The sequence below is a fragment of the Pipistrellus hanaki genome, assembly GCF_964339955.1.
Source record: "Pipistrellus hanaki genome assembly, chromosome: 11".
Lineage (NCBI taxonomy): Eukaryota > Metazoa > Chordata > Mammalia > Chiroptera > Vespertilionidae > Pipistrellus > Pipistrellus hanaki.
The window spans coordinates 14,006,991-14,030,156 of record NC_140513.1 but is presented as its reverse complement, the minus strand read 5'-3'; the positions used below and the strand labels follow the sequence as shown (position 1 = coordinate 14,030,156).

General features: G+C 59.8%; 1 protein-coding gene across 8 annotated transcripts in view; it reads right to left on the bottom strand.

The window, feature by feature from the left end:
* Positions 1-337: 337 nt before the first annotated feature.
* The window catches only part of DAB2IP (DAB2 interacting protein), a 177,499-nt gene continuing 154,670 nt past the window's right edge, over positions 338-23,166 (bottom strand). For 5 of the 8 annotated variants that reach the window (XM_084899197.1, XM_084899195.1, XM_084899194.1 and 2 more), the window contains 11 exons: positions 22,246-22,800; positions 20,490-20,634; positions 20,260-20,404; positions 18,230-18,466; positions 16,591-16,792; positions 14,462-14,640; positions 11,504-12,392; positions 10,773-10,925; positions 8,688-8,881; positions 4,029-4,116; positions 338-3,312 (listed from right to left, as the gene is read on the bottom strand). In XM_084899197.1, the coding sequence (XP_084755323.1) occupies positions 3,145-3,312; positions 4,029-4,116; positions 8,688-8,881; positions 10,773-10,925; positions 11,504-12,392; positions 14,462-14,640; positions 16,591-16,792; positions 18,230-18,466; positions 20,260-20,404; positions 20,490-20,634; positions 22,246-22,800 (2,955 nt within the window). In that variant the 3' untranslated portion in view covers positions 338-3,144. The remainder of the gene's footprint in view (positions 3,313-4,028; positions 4,117-8,687; positions 8,882-10,772; positions 10,926-11,503; positions 12,393-14,461; positions 14,641-16,590; positions 16,793-18,229; positions 18,467-20,259; positions 20,405-20,489; positions 20,635-22,245; positions 22,801-23,166) is intronic. The other 3 variants (XM_084899198.1, XM_084899196.1, XM_084899199.1) reach the window with 3 other exon arrangements.

The window sequence follows — 23,166 nt, the reverse complement described above, 5'->3', positions numbered from 1 at the left end:
TGCTGCAGGGAAAGTGGGCCCCTCTCCCAGGAGACCCTGGACCAGCACAGACCTCACTTCCAAGCTGGCTGAGCCCCGGGGCGGGGGATTGGAGAGGGCTGGGGGTGGGGCTCTCAGCCCACCTGCCCCACTGCCTGGAGGAGGGGACAGTGCCGGCTCACTCAGTGCGCCGAGACCGCTGCTGCCATTGCTGGAGGGGTCTTCCCTGTGTGCAGAGCCACCGGTGAACCAGGTGCCGGTGCAGAACCTCGAAGCCAAGGGCAGCATCAGCCCCATGACTCAAGGGTCACCCCCAGAAACCTCCCGAGACACGGCTGAATGGAGAGGCGAGCCAGGCTTAAAATAGCTAAATAAATCTTTAATATTTCTAATTGCAAATGTACAGAAATTGCACAGCCACACAGTCTTAGAACACCAACACTTTCTCTGTACATTATTACATAGTTAAAAGCCACAGCCGGAGAGGCTCCGGCCGAGGCTCCACGTTTGCAGTTTTGTCCTTTTCACATACTTACAAAAGGGGGGCAGGGGGTGTGGGGCCGGGGGGCTCGGGGGCCGAGTGTAGAAAAGAGGGGGCTGTTTCCCTGGACGGTCTGCCTTCCGCAGACGGGCGGTGGGAGGAAGAGGCGCACCCCGGCAGACGCTCTGTGGGGGCGATGAGAGCTCTGGCCTCGGATCCCCACCCCCTTATTGGGCAGTTGGAAAAAGTCTTCACTTATAGGAAGTTTTGGCAGTTTCCTTCACCCTAAACATAAAAGTTCAGCAAAAAAGTCAGGCCCCTCTGTGTTGGCAAAGGAGGGCAGAGGGCCTCCCGTAGGGTCTGGGCTGGGACCGTGTCCTCCCCTGGGGGCCCTCTGCCTGCAGGCCGTCCAGCACCGCGATGCGGGTTCTGTGTGGCCCGGGCGAGAGCCTGGCCAGGGCACATGTGCCCCTCCCCCCCACCCAGACAGCACGCTGCAACGCAAACCAATTAACGCCACGGGCAGGGGAGCGCCCCAGCACCCAAACCCCAAACTTCTTCCTCCTGCCCAATACTGTTCTCTAGATTAAAATATAAAATACAAACCATCGGAGAGCAGCGGTCCTGGGCAGCCCTCGGCAGCACCAGGACTAGAGGACTATGTACAACCATTAGGTGAAATAGTTACATTACAGTCAAACACCAAGAAACATTTACAAAAATGGTCAGACTTGCAATTCAGATAAAAATCTGCGGCGTCTGTACACGTTTACAGTTTTTGCACTAGGTAAGTACGGTTTGGCCTGAGAGCTCACAGCCCAGCCAAGGCCGCCAGCACCGGCCGCCGCCCGGCCTCCCGCGCCTGCCGTCGGGCCCTGCGGACCCCCCCTGTATTGCTAAGAGGCGCTCGGTCCGAGGTCGTTCTACGAGGCATTCGGTGGGAGGAGATCAGGTGGGGGAGGGAGGCTCACTGGGCTGGGGGGGAAGGAGGGGGGACGAAACTGAACCAGAGGACATCACTGGGGCCAGGCCCTGCCTGTGAGACCAGGAGCGGGAGCAGGGCCTCGGCCCCCACGGCCTTCCTTCCTGAGGTCTGTGACCCTGGGGGCTGCCCTCGCCCAGCGTGTCTCTGGCCTGACTGAACTGCAGGTTTCGTCTGAGAGCCTGTTCCCTGAGCGTGGTCCAGGCCCAGGATGGGGCGCGGTGCGGTCTCGGCCACCCCTCCCCCTCTCGCCCTGCTGGTGGGCTCTGTGGCAACCCCAGCCCTGGCGCCCCGTCTCCGGGCCCTGGGGCAGGACGGGCTCGGCCCTCTTTCCAAGGGCCTCCTCGCTTCCTGAGGCGGAGGGCTGGCCCTGGCTCAGCCCGTCTCTGCTGCGGGGCAAAGGCCCGGCTTGTGTGTCCAGGGCTGGGGCTGGGAACAGGGAGGGGCCCAGAGACCCCAGCTCCTGCCCACCTGTGTCCCTCGGGGGAGCGGGGCAGGCTGAAGAGCTACAGAACAGCCTAGCGCTGAGGAAAACCGGCCCCAGCTGGGGGGCGCCCATCCCTGTCTGCAGCGCCTGGTCCTTGGCTGGGGCCCCGGGAGGGTGGAGGCGGCGGCCGCACACGCGGGCCGGTGCAGGCCGCTGCTGTCTCGGAGAGGGAGCAAGTCTAACATCCTCCGGGGCCGCTATTTCCCATGCAGTGCGCACGCTCAATTTAAAAGGCCCCTGTGTTCCAGCAAGCGAGCAAGCGGGCTTTTGTTTCTAATGCATACTGTGAAAGGAAAAGAAATCACAGTTATCCGCCTGCTCAGGGTTGTGGGCATTAGAATTCTTTAACCCTCAACGAGGAAGATCAGCCTCTGTCAGGCTGGCACCGGCGGCCACTCCCTGCAGGGCCCCAGGAGGGCCAGCAGTGCCGCTGGGCCACCTCCGCCCGGGGCTTTGGCTCTGGGAGCCCCAGACATTGGCCCGGCGGGCGGCAGTGAGGGGGCTCTGATGCGGGGCCGAGGCCCACAGGGGCGAGGGTCCAGAGCACAGAGACTGCGCCTCACTGCGTCTTTTTGGTAGAATAAGGAGGGAGGGAGGGAGAGGGAGAAGGCGGGAGTGTGGGGGCAGGTCTGGGTGAATCCTCGGTAGCTCACGGCCGGCCCCTGACAGGCTGCATGCAGTGGCAGGTGCTCAGAGCCGGGCAGGGCACACGGGCCTCAGGCAGCTCCAGCCTCCCCACCCCGCCTGCCCGCCGACCTGTCAGCTCCTGAGACTGAAGGGCAGAGCCCACAGGGAGGGGCCTGGGCCCAGCTCTGACTCCCCACCTCTCCGGGCAGCTCCCTCCCGGGGGAGTGCGGGGGCACATGCACTTGGCCAGGCCAAAGGAAAGGTGACACACACCAGGTTCAATAACCAACAGAGACGTATCTGGCCGCCCCCGCCCCCGCCAGGCTGTCCCGCTCCCCGCGTGCAGTCTCTTCGGCCTGAACCCAACACGCTTCTTGGGCGGAAGAGAGGGGGCTCCCGCCGCGTCGGTCTCTCTGGCTCCCTCTGTGGCCGCCTCCTGGACCGCGGCGGGCGGGCGGAGGGCACGGGAGACGAGCCTCGGCCTCTTGCCCCCTGCGCCGGGGCTGCAACTGTGGGGTGCTCCTCCCCAGGCCGAGGCCCGGCCCTGGCCACCACAGTCCTCCCTCTCCTCTCCTCTCCTCGGGCAGGTTAGCAATTGCTGCTGTTCCTGAACTCGCCGTTCTCGGTAATCTGCAATTTGGTGGGGTTGGTGGGGGAGATGCCGTTACGGGCCTGCATGCTGTACCTCTCTTTCAGCTGCGTCAGCGCGCTCATGAGGCGGGCGTTGGCGGCGTCCAGGGAGGCGATGCGCTTCTCCTGTGGACAAAGGGGGTGTGAGCCGGGGCCACGGAGGGGAAGGACCTCGCTGGGTGTGCACCTGCGGGGATGTGGCCGGGAGGAGAGGCCCGTGGAGCAGGGGGCACGTGGGGGAGGGTGGCCATGCCGTCACAAGCCATGACCTCCTGGAGTCAGCCTGCCACATCGCTGCCTCTCGTGCTCAACACAGCGGCTCTAGTGTCATCCATCACCACCTGAGGCCCCGAGGGCAGGTGCCTGTGCCCATGCGTGACACGCGGAGGTCACAGCTCCCGGGCCTGCATGCAGTTTACAGTCTGCAGGACTGGCCCTAGCTCTGGGCGTTTGAGAGGAAAAGGGAACAGGCCTGGGGGAAGGAGGCCAAAGCCTCTAACACGTCTCTCCTCTCCATGCAGCTGGGAAGCCTCAGCTCTGAACAGAGGCCCTCCCCCTCCCTGTGCCACCTCCTCTTCCCCCTTCGCCTCCCCACAGACCCGCTCTGCGGTTAGCACCCAGTGAAAGGCAATGCCCACCACACTGCCCGCTCACAACCTGTCCCAGTGAGCTGGTGGTCCACTGAGACCCTCCCATCTGACTTCTCAGGGCAGGGGTGTGCTCCTCTGTCCCTCCGCAGCTTTTGCAGAGGTTATGGCTAAGGATATGGAGAAGCCAGAGTCACCTCCCTCGTCCTAGGTCCTGTGCCACCTGTGGCCGACCGAAGGGCCAGAGCCCCCCACCTGGGCATCGATGATCTTCTGTTTGGAGTCCACAGCTGCTTGCATCTCTGCGTGGTCCTTCTTCAGCTCCTCCTCCACCGACATCAACCTGTGACGGAGGTAAGGACAGTCAGCGCCTGGGGAGCAGGTGGTGAGGTGGGTGTGGGCCTTGTGGGCGCAGGTCACCACGCCTGCCGAGGAGACATGTGCCTGGGACAGAGGCCCTCCAGCTGGCCCCTGGCCACAACACGGGCTGGATCTACTCCTTCCTTACACTTCGCCCCCACTTGTTTCCAATTCCCAGAAGCCCCTGGGGCTGCCCCTTTCCTGGTGTTCTCCCAGGAGGTGGGAGTGGGTGCTGGGTCCTCCCCTCCCCCAGAGCCTGGCAGGTGATATAAAGCCGTGGGGACATGGTTTGGGGGGAAGACGGAGACCCTGGAGGGTCTAGAGCTCTCTCCTTCCGCTGCATTCATGGGGCTGTGCTGGCACTCGTGGTAGCGAGATGAAGTGTAGTCCTTCCCTTCAAGGCACGCGTAAGGCAGCAGGGACACACACAGAGACCGCAGCTACGCCTTGTGCGGGAAGCTCGGGCCATGGGACAGAGCGGGAGGAGCTAACCAGCTAACTGCCCTGAAGGGTGGGGACAGTGAGGATAGGAGTAAGAAACTTCTGTTTCCAGCTATGGAGGAATAACAGGGACACACACCGAACTGGACCTCTGAAGGACAGCAAGGTCTGCAGGCGGGAGGGAAACAGAGGAGACGGGAGGAATGCCACCTGCAGAGGCTCAGAGCTAAGGCAGGTGTGGGCCTGCCACCAGCTGCTCCTCTCCCGAGACCCCTCTGGCTTCACCCTGTGGTCTCTCCCACAACTGTCATCACTCTCTGTCACTCCTACCTTCCCACTCCGCTCCTCTGGCCTCTGAAGCCCACGCTCTGTCTCCCTGCCAGCTCCCAGGCCACAGCTGGCAGCCGCCATGTCCTCCTGCCTGCCCCTAGGATGTCAGGCCTCCGCTTCCTCTCCGCTCTTCTCGCTCTACAAACACTCCCAGATGAGCTCATCGACTCCCCCGCTTCCTCCCCAGCCCAGCAGCAGTCCCCCTCCCCCGGGGAGCACTAGCTCCCAGCACAGTAGGGGCACAGGGAGGCCCTCGGTGCTGGGCAGGCACCACACAGGGTGTCATGAGAAGTCAATGGGTCAGGAGCACTAGTCAGGAGAAAGGAGTGTGGGGCCACGCCAACGGGGGTTCCTGTCACAGGATGGCAGTCATGGAACAAAGCCCACCAGAAGGGGGTGAGGGGAAGGGGGAGGAAAGGCAGTAGATGGCATCGTTGGAAGGGAAATTATACTGGGGGGAGACTTCTGTTTCCAGCTATGGTGAAATAACAGGGACTAGATTTACCCTCCTGCCACAAGTAAGTAAAAACGATAAAACCAGATAAAATACCTATAAAACAAAGTTTTCCAGATACTAAATAACTGGCGGCACAGTCCTGTGCCCCCTCCAAGAAAGGAGCAGGAAGTGTGAGCCCTGGTCAGCGCCTGGAGTGTTCAGGCCAAACAAAAGGAGGGAGGACCTCAGAATGGAGGAGACCCAGGGAGGGCAGGAGATGGGGCGCTGGGGTCACAGGACAGTGAGGACAGGAGGAAGATGCAGGGAGAGGGCCACCTGTCTCCTGAGGGGTCCCCTTAGGTAGGGCTTTGGCTGAGGATGGTCTGCATGCCTGTGAGAAAAAGCCAGGCTCAGACAAGAACCGCTATAAGTTCACAAAACCACTCCAGGAACCGTGCACGTTCCTTCCAAGCACGGTGGAAAGACGTGCTAACCCAGGAGGCCTCCCCTCGGATCCCCAGAAAGAAACTGCCGGATTGGGCCTTGATTGAAGGCTGTCTAGGACCCGCCCAATGAAGTGTAAATATAAGCCTCAGCAGAATCCAAAGTGATTCCAGATAACCTCATTGTGTCCAAGAACAAAGCCCAAAATATTTAAAGGAACACAAAACATCCAGCACGTACGTAAAATTCACAATGTCTGGCAGCCAATCAAAAATGCAGAGAAGTAGAAAAACATAACCCATAACCAGGAAGGAAGAAAACTAATCAGTAAAAACAGATTCAGAAATGTCAGATGAGAGAATTAGTAGGCAAGGACATTAAAACAACTAATAAATATACTGCACATGTTCAAGAAAATATAGAAAAGCATGAGCATAATGAGAAGTAGATGGGAATTAAACCAAAGTCTTGAGGCAAAAGTATAACAGCAGATAAAAAAAAAAAAGTACTGATAGAATTAACAGATTAAACACTGAAGAAGAAATGATTAGAGAACTTGAAGACAGAGCAATAGGAATGATCTAAGATAAAAGACAGAAGAACGGAAACAACAGAGAATGTTTCCGTTCTCTGTTGGGAGGTGGGGCAATATAAAGTAGCCCAATATATGTGCAACGGGAGTCCCAGAAAGCAGACTGAGGAGTCATGACTCTGTACCCACAGATCCAAGAGCTCAACAAACCCAAGAAACGTGAAGAAAACCACAGCAATCAGTGATAAGTAAATAAATCTTACAAACAGCCAGAGAAAAAGGTATGCTAAATACAGAGGAACACAGATGACGACAGGGCGCCCATCATTACAGCCAGTATCAGCCTGGTATATCCTCAAGGTTAAAGCAGGCCCACTGCCTGTCTTTGTCAACAGCCACACCACACAAACAGTTCTGCCGTAACAGCAGAGTTGAATAGTTGCAAAGGAAACCATAAGGCCTGCAAAGCTGAAGATATTTATCACCTGCCCCTTTCCAGAAAATTTCTAACTCCTGTCCTAAAGCAACACCAAAATGGAATCATAAAAATAATACAAAAGAGGGCCAGAAAAAGGAAATAAAACAGCCCAAATAGAAAACAAGTAGCAAGATAATAGGTTTAAACATAATTATATTGATAATTACATTAAATGTAAGTGGTCTTAACAATTAAAAGTCAGACACTTATCCAATAAAAAGCAAGAACCAACAATAGGGTGTCTGTAAGAGTAATTCACTCTATATAGAAACAAAAAGATGGGTTAAAAGTATAAGAATTGAAAAGGATATGCCAGGCAAATACTAATTAAGTTCTGGCAGCTTTATTAATATCAAAGAAGATTTCAGAGTAAGGAATATTATGAGAGCTAAGGAGGATGACTTTATAATACAGAGGTCAGTTCATCAAAGTACTTAACAATCCTAATGTGTGCACATCTAAGAATAACGTTTCAGTGTATGTAAAGCAAACACCAACAGAAATAAAAGGAGAAATAGACAAATGCATAATTATGATTAGAAACTTCAATATCCTTTTCCCAGTAATTGACAGAACAAGTGGAAAAGCTAGTAAGGATCTAGAAGACTTGAACAACACTATCAACCTAATTGACATTAGGTTAGTGAGGAAATATGCCAGGATTGGTTAGTAGAAGTAAATGTGTTAAATAAACCACTGAATTTAGGAAAGCATGTACCTCTCAGAGAACAGACACAAAGAGGAGGTGGTTAGGTGGAAAGTGACTCCATTTTTACGACCACACATGTGAAGAGAGCCAAGAGCAGAGCTGGCTGTCAACTGGACAGTGGGTTTCTAGTGACCCCGGCTATAGGCCCTCTGCTCACGCCAACCATCTTCCAATGAACAAACCCGGAGGTAAATGAAACAATGATTAGGAGCAGGAACACAGGCCGTCTAAATAGGAGGAACTGGGGAGGGTTTTGTAGTGAATAAAGTTAGCATGAAGCCAGTTGTGCTGAGGGACATCCTGGCTGCTGCTCTCCTGTGAAATCCGGCCGGATGACAGGCTCTCGTACCTGTATTACTGTCAGAAGGAAGTCAACTCCAGGACTGGGACTCTGTGGGCTGGCCTGGATGCTACACTTTGCACGTTTGCACTCCCTGCCCACAGACACAAAGGTGTGCCACCCTACTCAAAAGCGGGGGTGGGTGGGAGGAAGGGGCGATCAACACAGAATCTGATACAAACCATCAATAAAGATGAGCCAGAATTAAAATCAATGCCCCCCCGCTCACCCCCCCTCCCCCCCCGGAAATCTTCCTGTATGACCCAGAGGCACCTTAAAACTCAATATACCCAACATTGGCACCATCCCTCTCCCTCCCCACCTGAACTGCTTCTCTTCCAAAGCTCCCCCTCTCAGTAATTAGCAACACGACACACCCAGATGCTCTTGGTAGAAGTCTGGATTATTCTGTCTCCTTCCTCCCTCTCACCTCCCACCTTCAGCCACAGAAAGTAATTGACATTCATTCCTATTCTCCTGCCCTGAACTGGGTCCTCATTGTCTTCCTTGGCACCTCCGATCTGGCTTCTGCACTCCCCTGAGAAAGGGGGGCTCCGCAAGGGCCCACAGGTCCTCCCAGACCTGCCTCGGCGGCCCTCACTTCCGCCAGGCCTGGTTTGCCTTCTGCCATCGGCACACACTGTCCCCTGTGGGGTTCCCATACTCCAGGCTCCCTTCTACTTCCAGGCCTGTGCCACGCTGTCTCCCCCGACCTGGCACTCTCCCTCCCTCCCTTCCTGTCTCCACACTCCACTCATCCTGCAGCCGGTCAGCCCCTCCCCAGAGCCTCCCAGGGGGCAGGGTGGGGCCGGGCCTGGACCCAGAGCGGGAGCAGGACCCTCACCTGCTGATGATGCCCTTCATCTGGATGTCCTTGTCCTCCTGCTGCCGCCGCAGGCGCTCCTCGCCCTCCTCCAGCCGCGCCTGGTACTCCAGCACCAGCTTCTGCGTCGTCTCCTCCTGGCACTTGAACAGGGTTTCGTACTCCTCCAGCTTTTTGGTGGAGATTCGTAACTTGTCCTGCAGCACTGCCAGGTCCTGCCGGGAGGGCAGCGTGCCACGGCACAGCACCCGGGACAGAGAGCACAGCCGCGTGAGCCCAAGCAGGCACCCAGGCGGGAGGGGACCCGGGTCGGAACGCCCCAGGGACTGTCCCCACCCCAGCTCCCGTCCCAGTGAGGAGATGCTCCCATCTCCCTAGTCTGACCTTACAACTGTGAAGGGAATGAAGGCTCAAAAAGTAAATTTAAGATCTTTAGCTTTTTATAACAAATAAAGGTTAAGAAGATTTGACAGTTCCCTGTGAGATGGGGGCTCTATCGGAGGGGAAACTGAGGCTCCAAAGGCAAGTGGCCCAGTCACATGGAAAGTCCAGTGACTGACCAGTGGGATAAGATCCAGCCGCCCGGCCTCTATCTGACCCTAAAGCCAGGTGGCGGTGGAAGGAAGTGAGGGGGTGGGGGGAAGGAGAGGTCAAGGGCACGGTGGCCTGGCTTTCTGGTTCTGACTCAGCGCAGCACGCTCAGCCTTTGGGGGAGTCAAGGACGGGTAAGGCAGCAAGAGAAGCACCAAGCTAGAGGCTGAGCGGGCTGGACAGAGGGCGCGGCAGGCTGAGGCCGGAGTCAGGGGCTGGGGCCAAGGTGCCATGAGAACACAGGCTGGGAGGCAGGAAGGGCCTCTCCTTGAGACCAGGCAATAGGAGCCCCTCTCTCAACAGCAAAGGACTGGCCCGAGGTCAGAGGGCAGCAAAGCCAGAGATCCACCTCAAAGGTAATCCCTGAAGCAAAGCTGGACACACAGGGGAGCCTGGCTCCTGACCTTCCGCCCACCCCTGCTCAGCTGGCCAGAGGAGTGAGAGGAGGGCCTGCCAGAGGCAGGACCAGGTCTCCAGGGAGCTCAGGGGACAGAGGCTCCTGGGTTTGCCTGTGAAGGTTAGCAGCAAGAGGGTGAGAGAAGCAGCAGCTCATTCAGCCAAGGGACGACGAGGAAGGAGGGCACTCCAGCCCGGCCCAAGGAGCATGCAGGCCACACCCTTGCGATTCACAAATGGAAATCTGAGCCTCTGACAGGCACAGAGCCCGGCCCCAGGTCCACGCGGGAGCCTGGGGTGAGGCTGGCCCTCCTTGCTCTCCAGCAAAACTGTGGCTCTTGGAGCACTGTGCCCATGCCCCCTTCAGATAATTATGGAGAAAGCAGGTGGATGCGGTGGGCCACGGGGAGAGGGAGGGGGCGGCATGCAGCACAGGATTGGACCTCGCCCTAGGCCAGAGAGAGGGAGCTGCCGCTGACCTCCACGGCCCTGCCTGAGGCTGCCCCAGGCTTCCCTGGAGCCTAGAGTGAGAGAGGGTGTGACTGCTGCCTGGGCCGTGCTCGGGTAGACCTGGGCTCTGGCCTCCAGGAGACAAGAACCAGCCATGGCCAGGGCAGCCATCACACCACTGGGAGAATGGGAGGCACCCACTGCCCACCAGGTGCCAGATGTGGGGGGTGGGTGGCACGTGGGTATTTTAGAACCACTTTTTCCTCTGGAGGAGAAGGGGACTGGGAAAAGAGCCAGGCCTCGGGCAGGCACAGCCCAGAGTGGAGGGGGCCTGGCTGGGGCACTCTCCCAGCTGCCTCGGGGACGCATGCCTCCACCGCCGCATGCACGAGGCTCCCTCAGGGTCTCCATGCGCCTCTCTGGCACCCTCAGCCCCCAAGTCCCAGCTGAGTCTCACGTGCAGCCCGTGTGGGAAACCTCGGGTCTACCTACATCCCTCCTGCTGCTCTTCCTCCAGATCCCACTGACTGAAATCAGGGGTTGAGAGGGGACTGGCCATTTGCAGGAGCAAGCAGTGCCCCCTCACTCAGGTCTCGAAGGGCGAGAATCCTGCCAGCTGCCAAGGGATGCAGCCCCTCCCTGTCCCGAGCTGACAGGGTCCAGCGTTACCTTTTCTGCTTGGCTGAGCTCCTCCTTACTCCTTAGCCTATCCCTGTGGGGGGGATCTGGGCCCAGTCCCTCGTCTTCTAACAACTGGGCGTTCATGGTCAAGAGCCAAGCAGCTGTGCGGTCCAGGGCATTGGGGCTCACAGGTGAAGGGCCCTACAATGAAACACAGCTGTGAGGGCTGGAGGGCAGCGGGGAGGGGAGGAGGTGGGAGCAGCACCCGTGAGCCACGAGAACATGTGGCCCAGAGGCACGGGAGAAGGGAGGGGACCTTCAGCTGACCGGGCACCTAAGGAGGCAGCAGCGGCTCCCACAGTTCAAGCGCCCCGGTGAGCTCTACCCAAAGCAGGACAGTTCCATGTGCCGTGTGCAGCCCCTGGCAGCTGAGCTCTGGAGGCCAGCTCCGAGCAGGTCACAGGTCAAGTCCTACCCTAGGCAAGGCATCCACAGGCTGAGAACTGAAGATGGACTGACCCCTCCCTCTCCCTGACCCCAGCTGTCTCGGGGGAAACTGCAGAGGGAGCCTGAGGCTGCGGTGTCCCTGGTTCGCGGGACTGAGGCAGAGGCCAGCAGGGACAGGGAAGAGGGGGAGTGTATGCAGTGGGCTGGGGCCGAACGTGGCACCATTCAGCATGGGATGGCAGCTGGGTGAGGGGGATGAAATGACCGGGAGGAGCAGCGCGGCACGGGGAGGACCACCCTCCCGCCTGCCCTCCGCCCGCCAGTGCACTCACCTGCTTGTGCACCGCCCGGGGCTTCAGCTCGGGGCTGTCGCCCTTGGAGGAGGAGGACTGCTGCCGCAGCCGGGCTCCGGGGCCGGCCCAGTCGGGCGAGGCTGACGCCAGGGTCCCGCTCGAGGGCCGAGGGTACTGCAGGGTGCTCAGCAGGGTGGGCGGCGTCCGGCCACGGGGCGCGGGGGGCGGCGGCGGGGGCGGGGGCGGCGGCTGGTCGATCCGCCGCTGGGGCCCGGCGCTGTTCTGCCGCGGCACCGTGGGCTGCCCGCCCTTCTCAGTCAGTGACATCTGCCGCCGTGCCAGCTCCCCCGGCCGCCGCCCGAGCTCCTCGGCGGCGCTGCTGAAGCTCCCCAGCTTGGCGGCGGCTGCCAGCTCCTCGCTGTTGCTGTGGGAGCTCAGGGAGCTGTGGCCCTCGGAGCCCGAGTCGCCAAGGCCGCGGGGCGACAGCGGCAGGCCGGCCGCCATCTGGTACACAGGGTTCTGGAAAGACAGCGGCGCCAGCAGCTGGGGCCGGCCCGGTGCTCCCTCGGAGGTGCCCGGCGTGGTCGGCGTCTGGCCCGCCCGCCGCACCGTGGCCAGCCCCGCCAGGCTCACGGGGGCCGCCCGGGCTGGCCACCCGGCCACCAGCTGGGTCGCGGGCATCTGCCCGTCGGCGGAGAGGGCGTCGGGGCCCGCCGGGGAGGCCGCCTCCCCGTCCAGCGTGCGGGTGTCTTGGAGGTCCACCATGGACAGGCTCTTGCCACCGTTGGCCATCTGAAGATCGGGCTCGTTGGCTTCCGAGTAACTCGAGCTGCGGGCAGGTGAGGGCTGGACCCCGGAGGACCTTGTGACAAAAAACAAGTCCTTGTTTTCGGGGGTTGGAGACGGTAACCGGGTGAAATCTATCAGACTGCAGGGAGACAAGCACACACAGGGAAAGAAGGGGGAAGAGAAGAACTGTGAGTGCGGCCAAGGCGGGTCCAACCCGAGAGCCCCCGCCAAGCTGCCGGGCCTGGTGGCCGGAGCCAAGGCTGGGGGAGGGGGGGGGGGGAGGCAGGGCAGGGAGGGGAGGGGAGGTGCTGGGGCAGCAAGGATGGGAGAGTCCTGGGGCCCAGATGCAAAACCCACAGCCTGGGCAGCCGACCCCGGCGGAAGCCACCGAGGACTGGCTGGCTGAGGTGGCAGCTCCTGCACAGAGCCTGTGCCAGGGGCCAGCGCAGCTAGTGGCAGGCCGGCTGCATCTTGGGATGATGGCGCAGTCGAGGCCAGGGTGTTCTGGAAATTTCCCTTAGCTGAACCCCAACCCACAACGCAGTGGCTCTCTGCTCCCTGGGGTCCTGCACAGAGGAAGCCGACTTCAGAGTCACTAGGGCTCTCTCTGCCTCTTCCTTCTGGTTCCTGATCAGCCTGAGAACCGAGGTGGGGCCTGGCGAAGCCTCCCCGGCCCAGCCTCCTGCTGCCACTCCCCTTGACTGACGGACTGACTGACTGACTGACAGGCGGGCGGAGGCGGGCGCTCCTGCTAGAAACGCGGAATCAGAGGAGGATCCTCAAGGCATGACTCAGGCGCGGAGGGGCTGCCCTGCAGTGGCAGGCTGGGCCCTCCCCGAATGTGGCCCCTTGGAAGAAGGCACAATGGAGTGGGGCCAGCCAGACTTGGGAGGGAACGTTATGGGGTGAAAAGGGCTCTGAGGGGGCTGGAGGCAGCAAGGACTTTAGGCTTTGCCATGGGTGTGGAAGAGGAGTAAGAGTCGGCTTAGCCTGGAAGGGAGAGGAAGTGCCAAGCACTAACTGCAGGGCAGACTGTGCCCGCGTGACAGCCTGTGGGCTGAGAAGACGTGGGCAGGCGGCAGTGGAGCTGGAGAACCCATGCCAGCAGCACACCTGGTGAGGTCTCCTCAAAGCCACGTGTCCGGCCATCTCTCAGCCAAGGTGTCCCCACCTGAACTAGATTTGCCTCACTAGGCAGGCTGCATGAGTGAACCCCCAGACTCAGAGGGACCTGAGAAGTGGCATCTGGTCTGTGCACCACACCCTCTGCCACTTAAAAGCCCGTCACTGCCACCACCTTCAGGGGAGACCTGACTCCCCACTCCGCTGGCCCAGCCGCATCCTCACCAGCTGGTCCAAGGCGGCCCCTGGTAGGGAGGGGAGTGTACGAGGGACGCATAAAGGGGTCAACAGAAACACCTGTTGCCCTGACCGGTTTGGCTCAGTGGATAGAGAGTCGGCCTGCAGACTGAAAGTTCCCAGGTTCCATTCCGGTCAAGGGCATGTGCCTTGGTTGCAGGCACATCCCCAGTAGGGCGTGTTCAGGAGGTAGCTGATTGATGTTTCTAACTTTCTATCCCTCTCCCTTCCTCTTTGTAAAAAATCAATAAAATATATTTAAAAAAAAAAACCAAAACAACAAAAAAAACACCTGTTGTAAAGGAATAGCCTCATTTTGATATCAATATTAGAGAATGTTTCCCTCTTTCTCCACTGAGTGCATTTTGCCCCAGGCTGAGGGCTTAGAGTGAGGGTCAGGCCCGAGCACCCAGCCTTAAAGCCTTGTAGTTGCCCAAACTCCTGCTGAACACACACCCCTGTGCCCCACTTTTGGAGATTCGGACTGGGCCTAGCAAAAACCAGGGGAACCGGTATTTGTGACACCCCTAGAGGTACTTGAGAACCAATAATTATTCTCCAACAGAACATTGTTGCCTTTGTGTTAGTCCCTCTACCCAGAATGCTTTTTCCATCAATGAAAATGTTCAAAACTACTAACATGCTAAAAAGCTCAAAACTACAGAACCACCTCACCCAGGCAGCCTTTCCTGATTTTCCTAAATGGAGGCTCACTATTAGGGCCTGCACCACACGTTTCCGGGCTCACCAGCTTGTTTCTCCTCCTGCCCACCCGAGCCTGCATGCAGATGGGCTGCATTTTGTCTGTACGTGCACCCCACAATGCCCAGCACACCCGGCGGCTCTTACCCGGAGAGATCATTCTCGATCACCATCTTCTGCAGCCCAGCCGAGATGCTGCTGCTGCCAGAGCCAGGCGTGGAGGCCAGGTCGTTTGTCCCTGGGAGCTGCCCACTGCCCGGGGTGCTCAGTGCCGTGTGGACGTCCCTCAGGATTCGGGGCAGGGGCCCCAGCTTGGATACGATGCTCTGTAAGGACACACGAAGAGGCGATGTGACCTTTTGGGGCCATCTGGAGAGGCCGAGTGAGCTGCAGCTACGGTGGCTTAAAACAGCGAGGAACCAGGCAGAAAAGCAGATCCCTCCCCTGCCAGTCAGATCCAGCAGGTCGGGGGGAGGGGGAGAGCCAGGACTGTGCAAATTACATATTTACCAGCTCCCCAAGTATTTCCAAGATGAAGGTGTGAGGCCCACAAGGAGAAACGCTGAGCCAGTCCTAGCCTTTGACCCTCGTTCATCCTACCTCTGCCTCCGGGGAGGAAAACCCACGTGGAATCCAGAACTTCTCGCACCCACACCTCCCCCTCTGAGAGGCTCCTGGGACAGCCCCTCCCACATCACCTCCTCCAGAGGGTGGGGCGGGGCCTGACCCATCAACACCCGAGACCCAGGGGACTCGCTCCAGGCACAGAGCAGGTACCACCATGTGCCAGCCAGACGATTAGCAAGCGGAGGGCCAGGCAGAGGCAGCGCCTCATTGCCACGGTTAAGACTGATGGTGCTGCCGAGACCGGTTTGGCTCAATGGATAGAGCGTCGGCTTGGGGACTGAAGGGACCCGGGTTCGATTCCGGTCAAGGGCATGTACCTTGGTTGCGGGCATATCCCCAGTAAGGGGTGTGCAAGAGGCAGCTGATCGATGACTCTCTCTCATCGATGTTTCTAGCTTTCTATCTCTCTCCCTCTCTGTACAAAAATCAATAAAATATATTAAAAAAAAAAAAAAAGACTGATGGTGCTAAGGATGCCAGGCTGTGGGGCCAAGCTCAGGGAAGGGGACCCTGATTTCACCTGCTTAGGCACTGGATTCCAGGTAGGACTTTGTGCAAAAGAAAACGCGAAAACTTGTGTCATCAACAGAGCAGAGACTCGGGAGGCAAAGCGCCACATTTCAGTCCTGCTGCAGCCCTGTCAGCACAGGGGCTCAGGAAGTGGAGGCCCTGGGGTGACCGGCCTTGGTTTCCATTCCCCGCCATGTCTCTCACAGCCAAAGGGCAGTGGACAAAAATGAGCAGAAATGACTGCAGCAGCAGCTGTTGGTGGTGAAAAGCTGGGCTAACCCGAGTGTCCAGCAACAGGGGGCCGGGAAAATGAACGGCAGTCACGATGGGAGAGTCTGTGGCCGTCAGCAAGGTCACAGGCGCGGCAGACATCCACACGGAGTGTGAGAAACACACTGCAGCGCGCACCTACATTCTCCCTGTAACACACTCCAAAAAGGGAGAGAGCTCTCTGCCTGCATGTGTACCGAACACGCGAGGATACACCCAGAGGCTGCAGCCCCAGGCGCCCGGTGTGCTCACCTCTGAGACAGGACAGGAGTAGGGAGCCTCCCGGAGCCCCAGGAAGCAACAAATCTCCCGGAGGCCAAGGACCTGTCCACTGTGGGCAGAGCTGCTGGGTGCAGGGAGTGGAGCCCCGGGTGGCAGAGGGCACATCCCGGTGGCTGCAGCCATTTCAGATGTTTCTGGGCAACAACCATTACAACTGACTTGACGGCCAAGGGCAACTGTGGGGAAGTTTGTAGGGAGGTTTGTAACTTCCTGCCCGGCACTTGAAGGTACAGTAGAGCATACTTGGTCTTTTTCTCACGGTGCCCTTAGAACCCAGAACAAGGACATTTCCGCAGAAAGAGCTAAATCTGGTCACATTTCTCACAGGTGGGGAACACACCTTCATCCGGGGAATCCGCCCACTCAGCGCCGCGTGCACAGAGACACAGCCAAAGCCCAGTACCCAGAGCGGGCGCCCACCCGCAGGTGCTGGGGAGCGAGCATGGCCCTCCCCCCCAGGGAAGCGGGGCCCAGAGATCCCAGCGTGTGCCTCCGGGGCCTGAGTGGGAACTGAGCCCCAGCACCCGGGCGGCTGCTGATCTGCACCCCCGGAGCGCTCTCCGCCGCGCCCTGCCTGTGGACAGTACCTGCTCCAGCTGGCTGACGGCCTCCCAGAGCAGCGCGTGCAGGCTGGACAGCTCGCGGCCAAGGTCGATGTAGCCCTCGAAGCCGGCGGTGTTGGAGATGGTCTCGGGGTTGGAGATCTCCAGCAGGAAGCGCTGCATGTTGGTCCACTCGTGCTCCAGGAACTGGTTCATGAATGACATGTACTCCTCTTTGCTGCCAAACCTGGAGGGGGCAGGCGGGGTGAGCGACCCAGGCCCGCCCAGGAGCCCTCCTCCTCGGAGATACCGGCCCTCAGCTCCCACCCCCTCCTCACCCACCGTGGCCACTAACTCCACAGCCAGCCGACATGCTGAGACTCGGCCCTCCTTCCCCAGGGTCCCTGTGCTGGACCCCTTCTCACAGGATCTGGAGTGCTCTGTGGCTCTCATTCCCCTCTCACTACTGGTCACAATCTCCTTCCTCTCTCCCTCCAGGCTTCCAAGGCCGAGGGGGCAGATGATTGCCAATCTGTGCTGGCCAGGCCTCTCTGTTGAGCCTGCAGACGCGTGTCCACAGCATCTCCCTTCGCACCCAGCCTGGCCAAGTCTGGAGTCATCGCCATCATCCCCAAGCCCATGCCCTCCTCCCAGGCTCCCTGTCCCAAGTGGAGACACCACGCCCACCAGAGAGCTGAGCCAGAGCCTTCCCGTCGTCTCCTCCCTCCCACCTGGCAAGGCCGCTGACTGTGTCTTCTGATCACCCCTTGACCTTGTAGCCCCTGCCTCCTGCATCACCTCCCCAATTTCCTTTCGTGCTCCTGCGGGCTCTCGGCTGCCAGGCCTGCTCCCTCCAACCCCCTGCCCTACTGCTGTCAAGCTGACCTTTTTAGGACCCAGAACAGACATCCCCTCCCATGCTTAAAGCCCTGCCTGGCCTTCAGGGTCTTGTCTCCCACTTCTCCCTGACTGTCACTTGAAGACTCAGGAACGCCGGAGTGCCTTGTCCCTACAGCACACGCCCTCCCAGGAGCTGCACTGCCGCTGCTCCCATCACGCAGCTGGGGGCATGTGTCTCCCTGTCTCCTCTCCCAACAAGCTGAGGGCCCTCCCGAGAGACCGTGTGCTCCTGTCACCCTCCCCCACCAAAGTGCTGGGACCAGGTGTGACTCGGAGCTCAGCACTGAGGGGGCCCAGAACTGACGACCCAGCCCTCCCGTTCCTGCCCCCTCGCTCCCAGGGATAGTCCAAACACTGACGTGCTGGACAAGCAAGGACATCCTGGACAGCATTACACAAGGACAGAGTGCAACAGCCCGAGTGCTGGCCACAGGGGACGGGCTGAGGAAATATGGGCCTTCCTCCCTTGAAGGCATATTAGTCATCCGTCTCAAAACGAGGCTTATGGATGTTCAGCACACGGGAGAATCCCTACGATTAAATGTTCATTCCAAAATGCTACAGGGAATAAACATCTCATCTTCTCACCTCTGAAAGTTAAGGAAACATACCAAAATGGCATGATGTTCCTTCGGTGGGGAGGGAGGACGGGGTGTGGAGGGGATTTTATTCTGAAAAGGGGAAGAGGGAGGACTGAGCTGGGCCCACTGTGCAGCCCAGCTTGGAAAGAAACACCCAGGGCCTGCCCCGGGGGCCTCCTGCCCGCCGGGGGCGCCACACTCACTTGGCGAAGTTGGCCAGGTTCTGGGTCACCTTGGCGATGAGGGTGAGGGTGCGGGCGGTGCGGTCGTCGGGGTACTCCTGCAGCAGGTTGAAGAGGGAGGGCGACATGATGGCCGGGCAGAGGAAGCGCAGAAACAGGGACGCGCTGATGAGCCGCTCGCTGATGTCCGGCCGGCCGCGGCTGCTGCATTCTTGCCGCCACGAGGCAAACACCTCTTTCAGCTCCCGTGGGAAGACACTGGTAGGAAGAGACAAGAGTGGGCCTGGTGGTCAGGCAGGGCGCCAGCACAGGTGGGTGCAGAGCAGGGACCTGGTTCTGTGTTTGATGGAACCCTGAGCTTCAACCCTGATAGCTATGAGCTGGCCTGCTGCCCATCACCATCCATCATCCATCCATCATCATCCATCATCCAACCATCACCCACCGGACAGGGCTGCTGGGGGAGCTGAGGCAGCACAGGGCGGGCAGAGCGAGTGCTCAGGAAGTGCTAGGGGCAGGCACCCCCAAGCAGGGACAGGCACCCCCAAGCAGGGCCAGGCACTGAGCATGACATCTACCCGTGGCACCCAGAACTGAGAGGGGCCTCTGGGTCTCTGACAAACACCAGAAACAGGAAATGGAAAATCATTGTCCAAGTTATGTTTCCCTGGTCCCACACCCACCGCCCTGGGGATAGCAGGACAGTCGGTGTGAAAACAGCCTGGCCCCAGGGCAGGAAGTGCATTGCCTCAGAGTTCTAGACTCTGAGGTCATTCCCCCACCTCCTTAGTGCCGTGGGTCATGTGACCTTGCCTGAGGGGCCGGGCTGGTCCCAGGTGAGCTCAGGAGCAAAGGGGCCTGAGCAGGGGGCTGCCCCACTGGTTCTGATCATTCCCTGGCCTAGCAGGCCGCTCTGCTGAACTCTCCCGGGGCCCTTTGGTGTGCCCAGCCCTGAGCTGGTGGCTCCACCCGCCAAGGGGCTCCCAGAATGTGCAGGAAGCAGATTTAGATGCAAGCACAATCCCACTCTGATGGGATCAGGGCTGGGACAGAGGATGCCCAAGAAGGGTGAGCTGACCGAAGGCAGGCCACAGAGGCAGCCAGGTATAAGGCCTTAAAGGAGAAGGGGAAGAAGTGTGACCAAAGAGGGGAGTACAGTATCGCTGGGGGTGAGGCTTGAGTGGGGAGGGGAAAGCAGGCCCCGAGCTGGAGCAGTGACCAGAGAAAATCTGAGCAGCCCGTCCAGTGTGAAAAGACCCACACTCAGCGCTGGCAGCAAGTCCCTGCCCGGGACAGTTACGCCTGCCTCACCATGAGCAGGGCTGCACACTGCACACAGTCAGCTGGCACCACACCAGCCCAGGAGCAAGCAGGTGCCCTGCGGGCCGTGGCCCACGCACCAATCCCGGTCCTGACTGTGGTCCTCTCTGAACAGCCCGTCTGCATGCCCTGCTCCTCCTCTCGGGGCTGCAGAACCCCATCCTTAGACCCCATCCTTTCTTCTCTGTCCCTGCAGCCCAGGCACCCACCAGCCCCGGCTGGGCCCGATCACAAGCTGTGACATGAGCACAAGCTCCTACGGACAGAGGGGTCTCAGGCTGTCATCCACCCACCCCCGGGGAGGCCCGAACCGGGCCTTGCCGGTCTCACTCTCTGTGCAGCCCCAGAACCTACAACAGCACAGTCACAGAGCGCGCTCGCTAACAAACACGTGGACTGCCGCTGCGTCCAATTCTCCAGGCGGCACACCCGTGTCCTGCATGGTCTGGAACACTCCCTCACGCCGGAGAACCCAAAAAGGGCCAAGACTGGCGGAGTCAGGCAGAGGGGGTTCCCGTCCCAGAGCCACCACTCGGAAGCTGCGTGAGGCCACAGGCGGGCCTACCTGCCTCTCCTTCTTGAGCCTCAGCTCTCCTGTTTGTACAGGAAACAGCGCCCTCACTGAGCCGTACGAGAGGAAGGCACCCATGCCTACCACAGCACGTGGCACCCGATGGGGTGGGGAGGCCTGGGCGGCTGAGCCTGGGGAGGGCATGAGGGGCAGCACTGACCAGTAGGAGTTGATGATCTTGCAGAAGGCCAGTTCACAGCACATCTTCAGGTTGCCCTGGTGCTCGGGGAGGTCGGAGGCCGAGCACTTGCTCGGGTCCACTTCGCAGTTCTCGTCCGACTCGTACAGCGCCTTGATGAACTCCCCTGTGACCGGGAGGGCAGGGAGGGGCAGTGAGGACCTGGTGGGCATGCCCCACCCTCTGCCCACACCGGCCCAAACCCTCCCTACCTAGCGCATCCTGCAGGTACTTCTGGCCCACCAGCTTGAGGTACTCCTCGATGGCCTTGGTGGCCAGCGTGTTCTCCCGGAAGATGAGGTGCTCGTTGTCCCCGCAGCGGTCCACCTCTGACATCATCAGGTCGGTCAGGAAGTCCTGGGGAGGCAGGCAGTGAGGAGGGAGGACCTGGGCAAGCCGGTAGGGAGGACCCTAGGGTTCCACACCGGCTGCCAAGCAGCGACCAAAAGCCCTGCTTCCCATCCCAGGGCACTGTCCACCTCGGGGGCTGCCGGAGGGCAGGGCTGCCAGGTGATGTCACAGCTGGGTCTCGGGATCAGGGAGGCAGGCCTGGGCAAGAGCATGCCACATGGACACAAGCTTTCTGCCCCATGGCCAGACCAGCTGGACTCAAATCCCTGCTTGGCCCTGAGCAGGCCTGGGTGACCAGGGAACTGCCCCCCCATCACCATCGACGCCAGAGAGGACAGACGGGCACCCTCTCCACTATCTACCCGTGACTCTGAGAGTCTCCCACACCAGACACGGGCTTGCTCTGCCTGGTGCAGCAGAGAAGGAGCGAGGCAGAGGCTGTCTGGCTGCCTTGGGGCAGTGTGCCAGTGCTCAGTCAGTGAGAGAAGGGACCGTGGCTTCATTGGGAAGGCAGTGGCATCACCACCCACCTGGCAAACCCAGGGCGGCAGTTCCTCACTGTTGAGGGCAGCTGTGAAGTAGATGAGCCGCTAGTGCCAGAGGCAGGGTCATGGGCAGACCCCAGGGGGCAGCCTGACCCACATCTCCCCTCCTGGAGGGAGGCTGGAGAGTAAACCTGCTCCCACGGCCCAGGTGGGAGCTCCCTCCCTCCAGAGACCCCTCCTCCCACCCACAGCCAGCCTCGTGGCTTGGGGGAGGGGAAGAGGGCAGGCAGGGGTCAGAGGCCCAGGGGAAGGTGAAGGACAGGGAAGAGGCCACCAGCAAAGTTAGCCAGCGTGGACCAGGGTTTCTGGTGCACAGAACTTTGGGAACCTCTCTGACATCACACCTGGCCCCTTAAGTACAGAACTGAGCTCGAGGACCAGGAGGCCCTGCTGGCCAAAGGAGGGATGGTGGCGGGGTGGGGGTGGGGGGTATTTAAGCCGCCTTTATTTTGTATTTATGTTGCCTCTGGGGACCACATAATCTGAGGAGGCCCTCCTGACCCTCAGCTGACTTCTGGGACTCCTCGGAACATGGAGGCAGGAGCCCGGCTCCTCCGCCCCGGCCTTCCTGGGCTCATGGAGGGGTACTCGTTGTTCCCGAATATCCCACTCTGCTCCCTGGTGTCAGAGCCTGCGCCCAGGCTAGGTGAGGAAGAGCTGTGCAGAGCTAGGGCCCAGGGTGGGGACTGACACAGAACAGAACAGGAAACTGGGCTGCCCAAGGCCACAGCTCCCAGGCCAGACCTGGCCCAGGTCTCCTGCCTCCCAGAGCCCGTTCCTCCTGCTGTACTGAGGGGTGGCAGGGAGAAGCCCTTGGCGTCCACGACAGACCGAAAAGTCACTGCTCACTTCCTCACTACAAGCTGCCATCCGTCCCTCAGCTCCACAGCTGCCTCAGCGATGGGGGCAGAAGAACGAAACCCCTCACTCCATGATACACACTTGGGTTCAGGGGGACCACCTGGTCAGTGCCCGCCCTAGGGCTGACGTCCATGCCTCGGACACAGGAAACAGCAGGTAACCCAGTGTGTCCCCGGGCCTTCCCCAGGGCCAGGGGCACGGGCACACGCACCTTCACCTTGCCCGTGCTCTGGAGGATGTGCACCAGGGCTGACGCCATCTCCTCCTTGGTCTTGGCGCTCAGGATGGGCTCGAGGGCCGCGCAGAGCCCCAGGTAGTGGTTGGTGATGTGCTCGGCGAACTCCTTGTACATCTCCATGGGCAGGATGCTGATGGTCTGGTAGCGCGCCTTGATGCGGATCATGGGTCCGGGGCCCTTGCCGCCCTTGGGGTTGGGCGTCATCACCGGGTACCACTTCTCCACGAACTGCCGCCCGGCCACCGAGGCGGCGGGCAGGCTCACCAGGCCCAGGTAGCTGTTGCGCTCCTTCTTCTTCTTCTTGTCGGTCTCCCGGTAGAGGTGCACGGTGACGTTGCGCAGGGGCGGCAGGTTGTGGAACTCAAAGTGCTCGCCCCAGAAGACGTTGTCGGTCTTGAGCTTGCCCGTGGTGCGGGCGTAGAGCACATCGTCCAGGCACAGCTCGCACAGGTACTTCTTCTTGGCCGGCAGGTCCTTGGCCTCGATCACCCACAGCTTCAGGATGTGCTCCACGCGCCGGCTGTTGTCCTGCACGTGCACAAGGTGAACCGTGGTCACTGTGTGGCCGGCTGCCTGCCTGCCCACTACCCGGTCAGATCCGGGGGAGCTCTCAGTTCCAGGAGGGCCCCAGAAGGGGGTGGGGAAGGGCAAGGCACCGACAGGAGGGGGATGGGGAAAGGCACAGCCAGGGATAACTCTAGAGTCTGGTGGCCATGAGGTTGGATCTCTGCTCAGCCTCAAACAAGCTCCCTGGCATTGGGCAGGTGATTGAATCTAAGATCAGTTCCCTTTTCTATAAAATAGAAACAAATGTCAAGAGAACAAGTAAGAAGTTAGCACAGTGCTTGGCATGCAGGCCAGTGTGCTACTCCTCAGGTCTGTAGTCACTTAAGA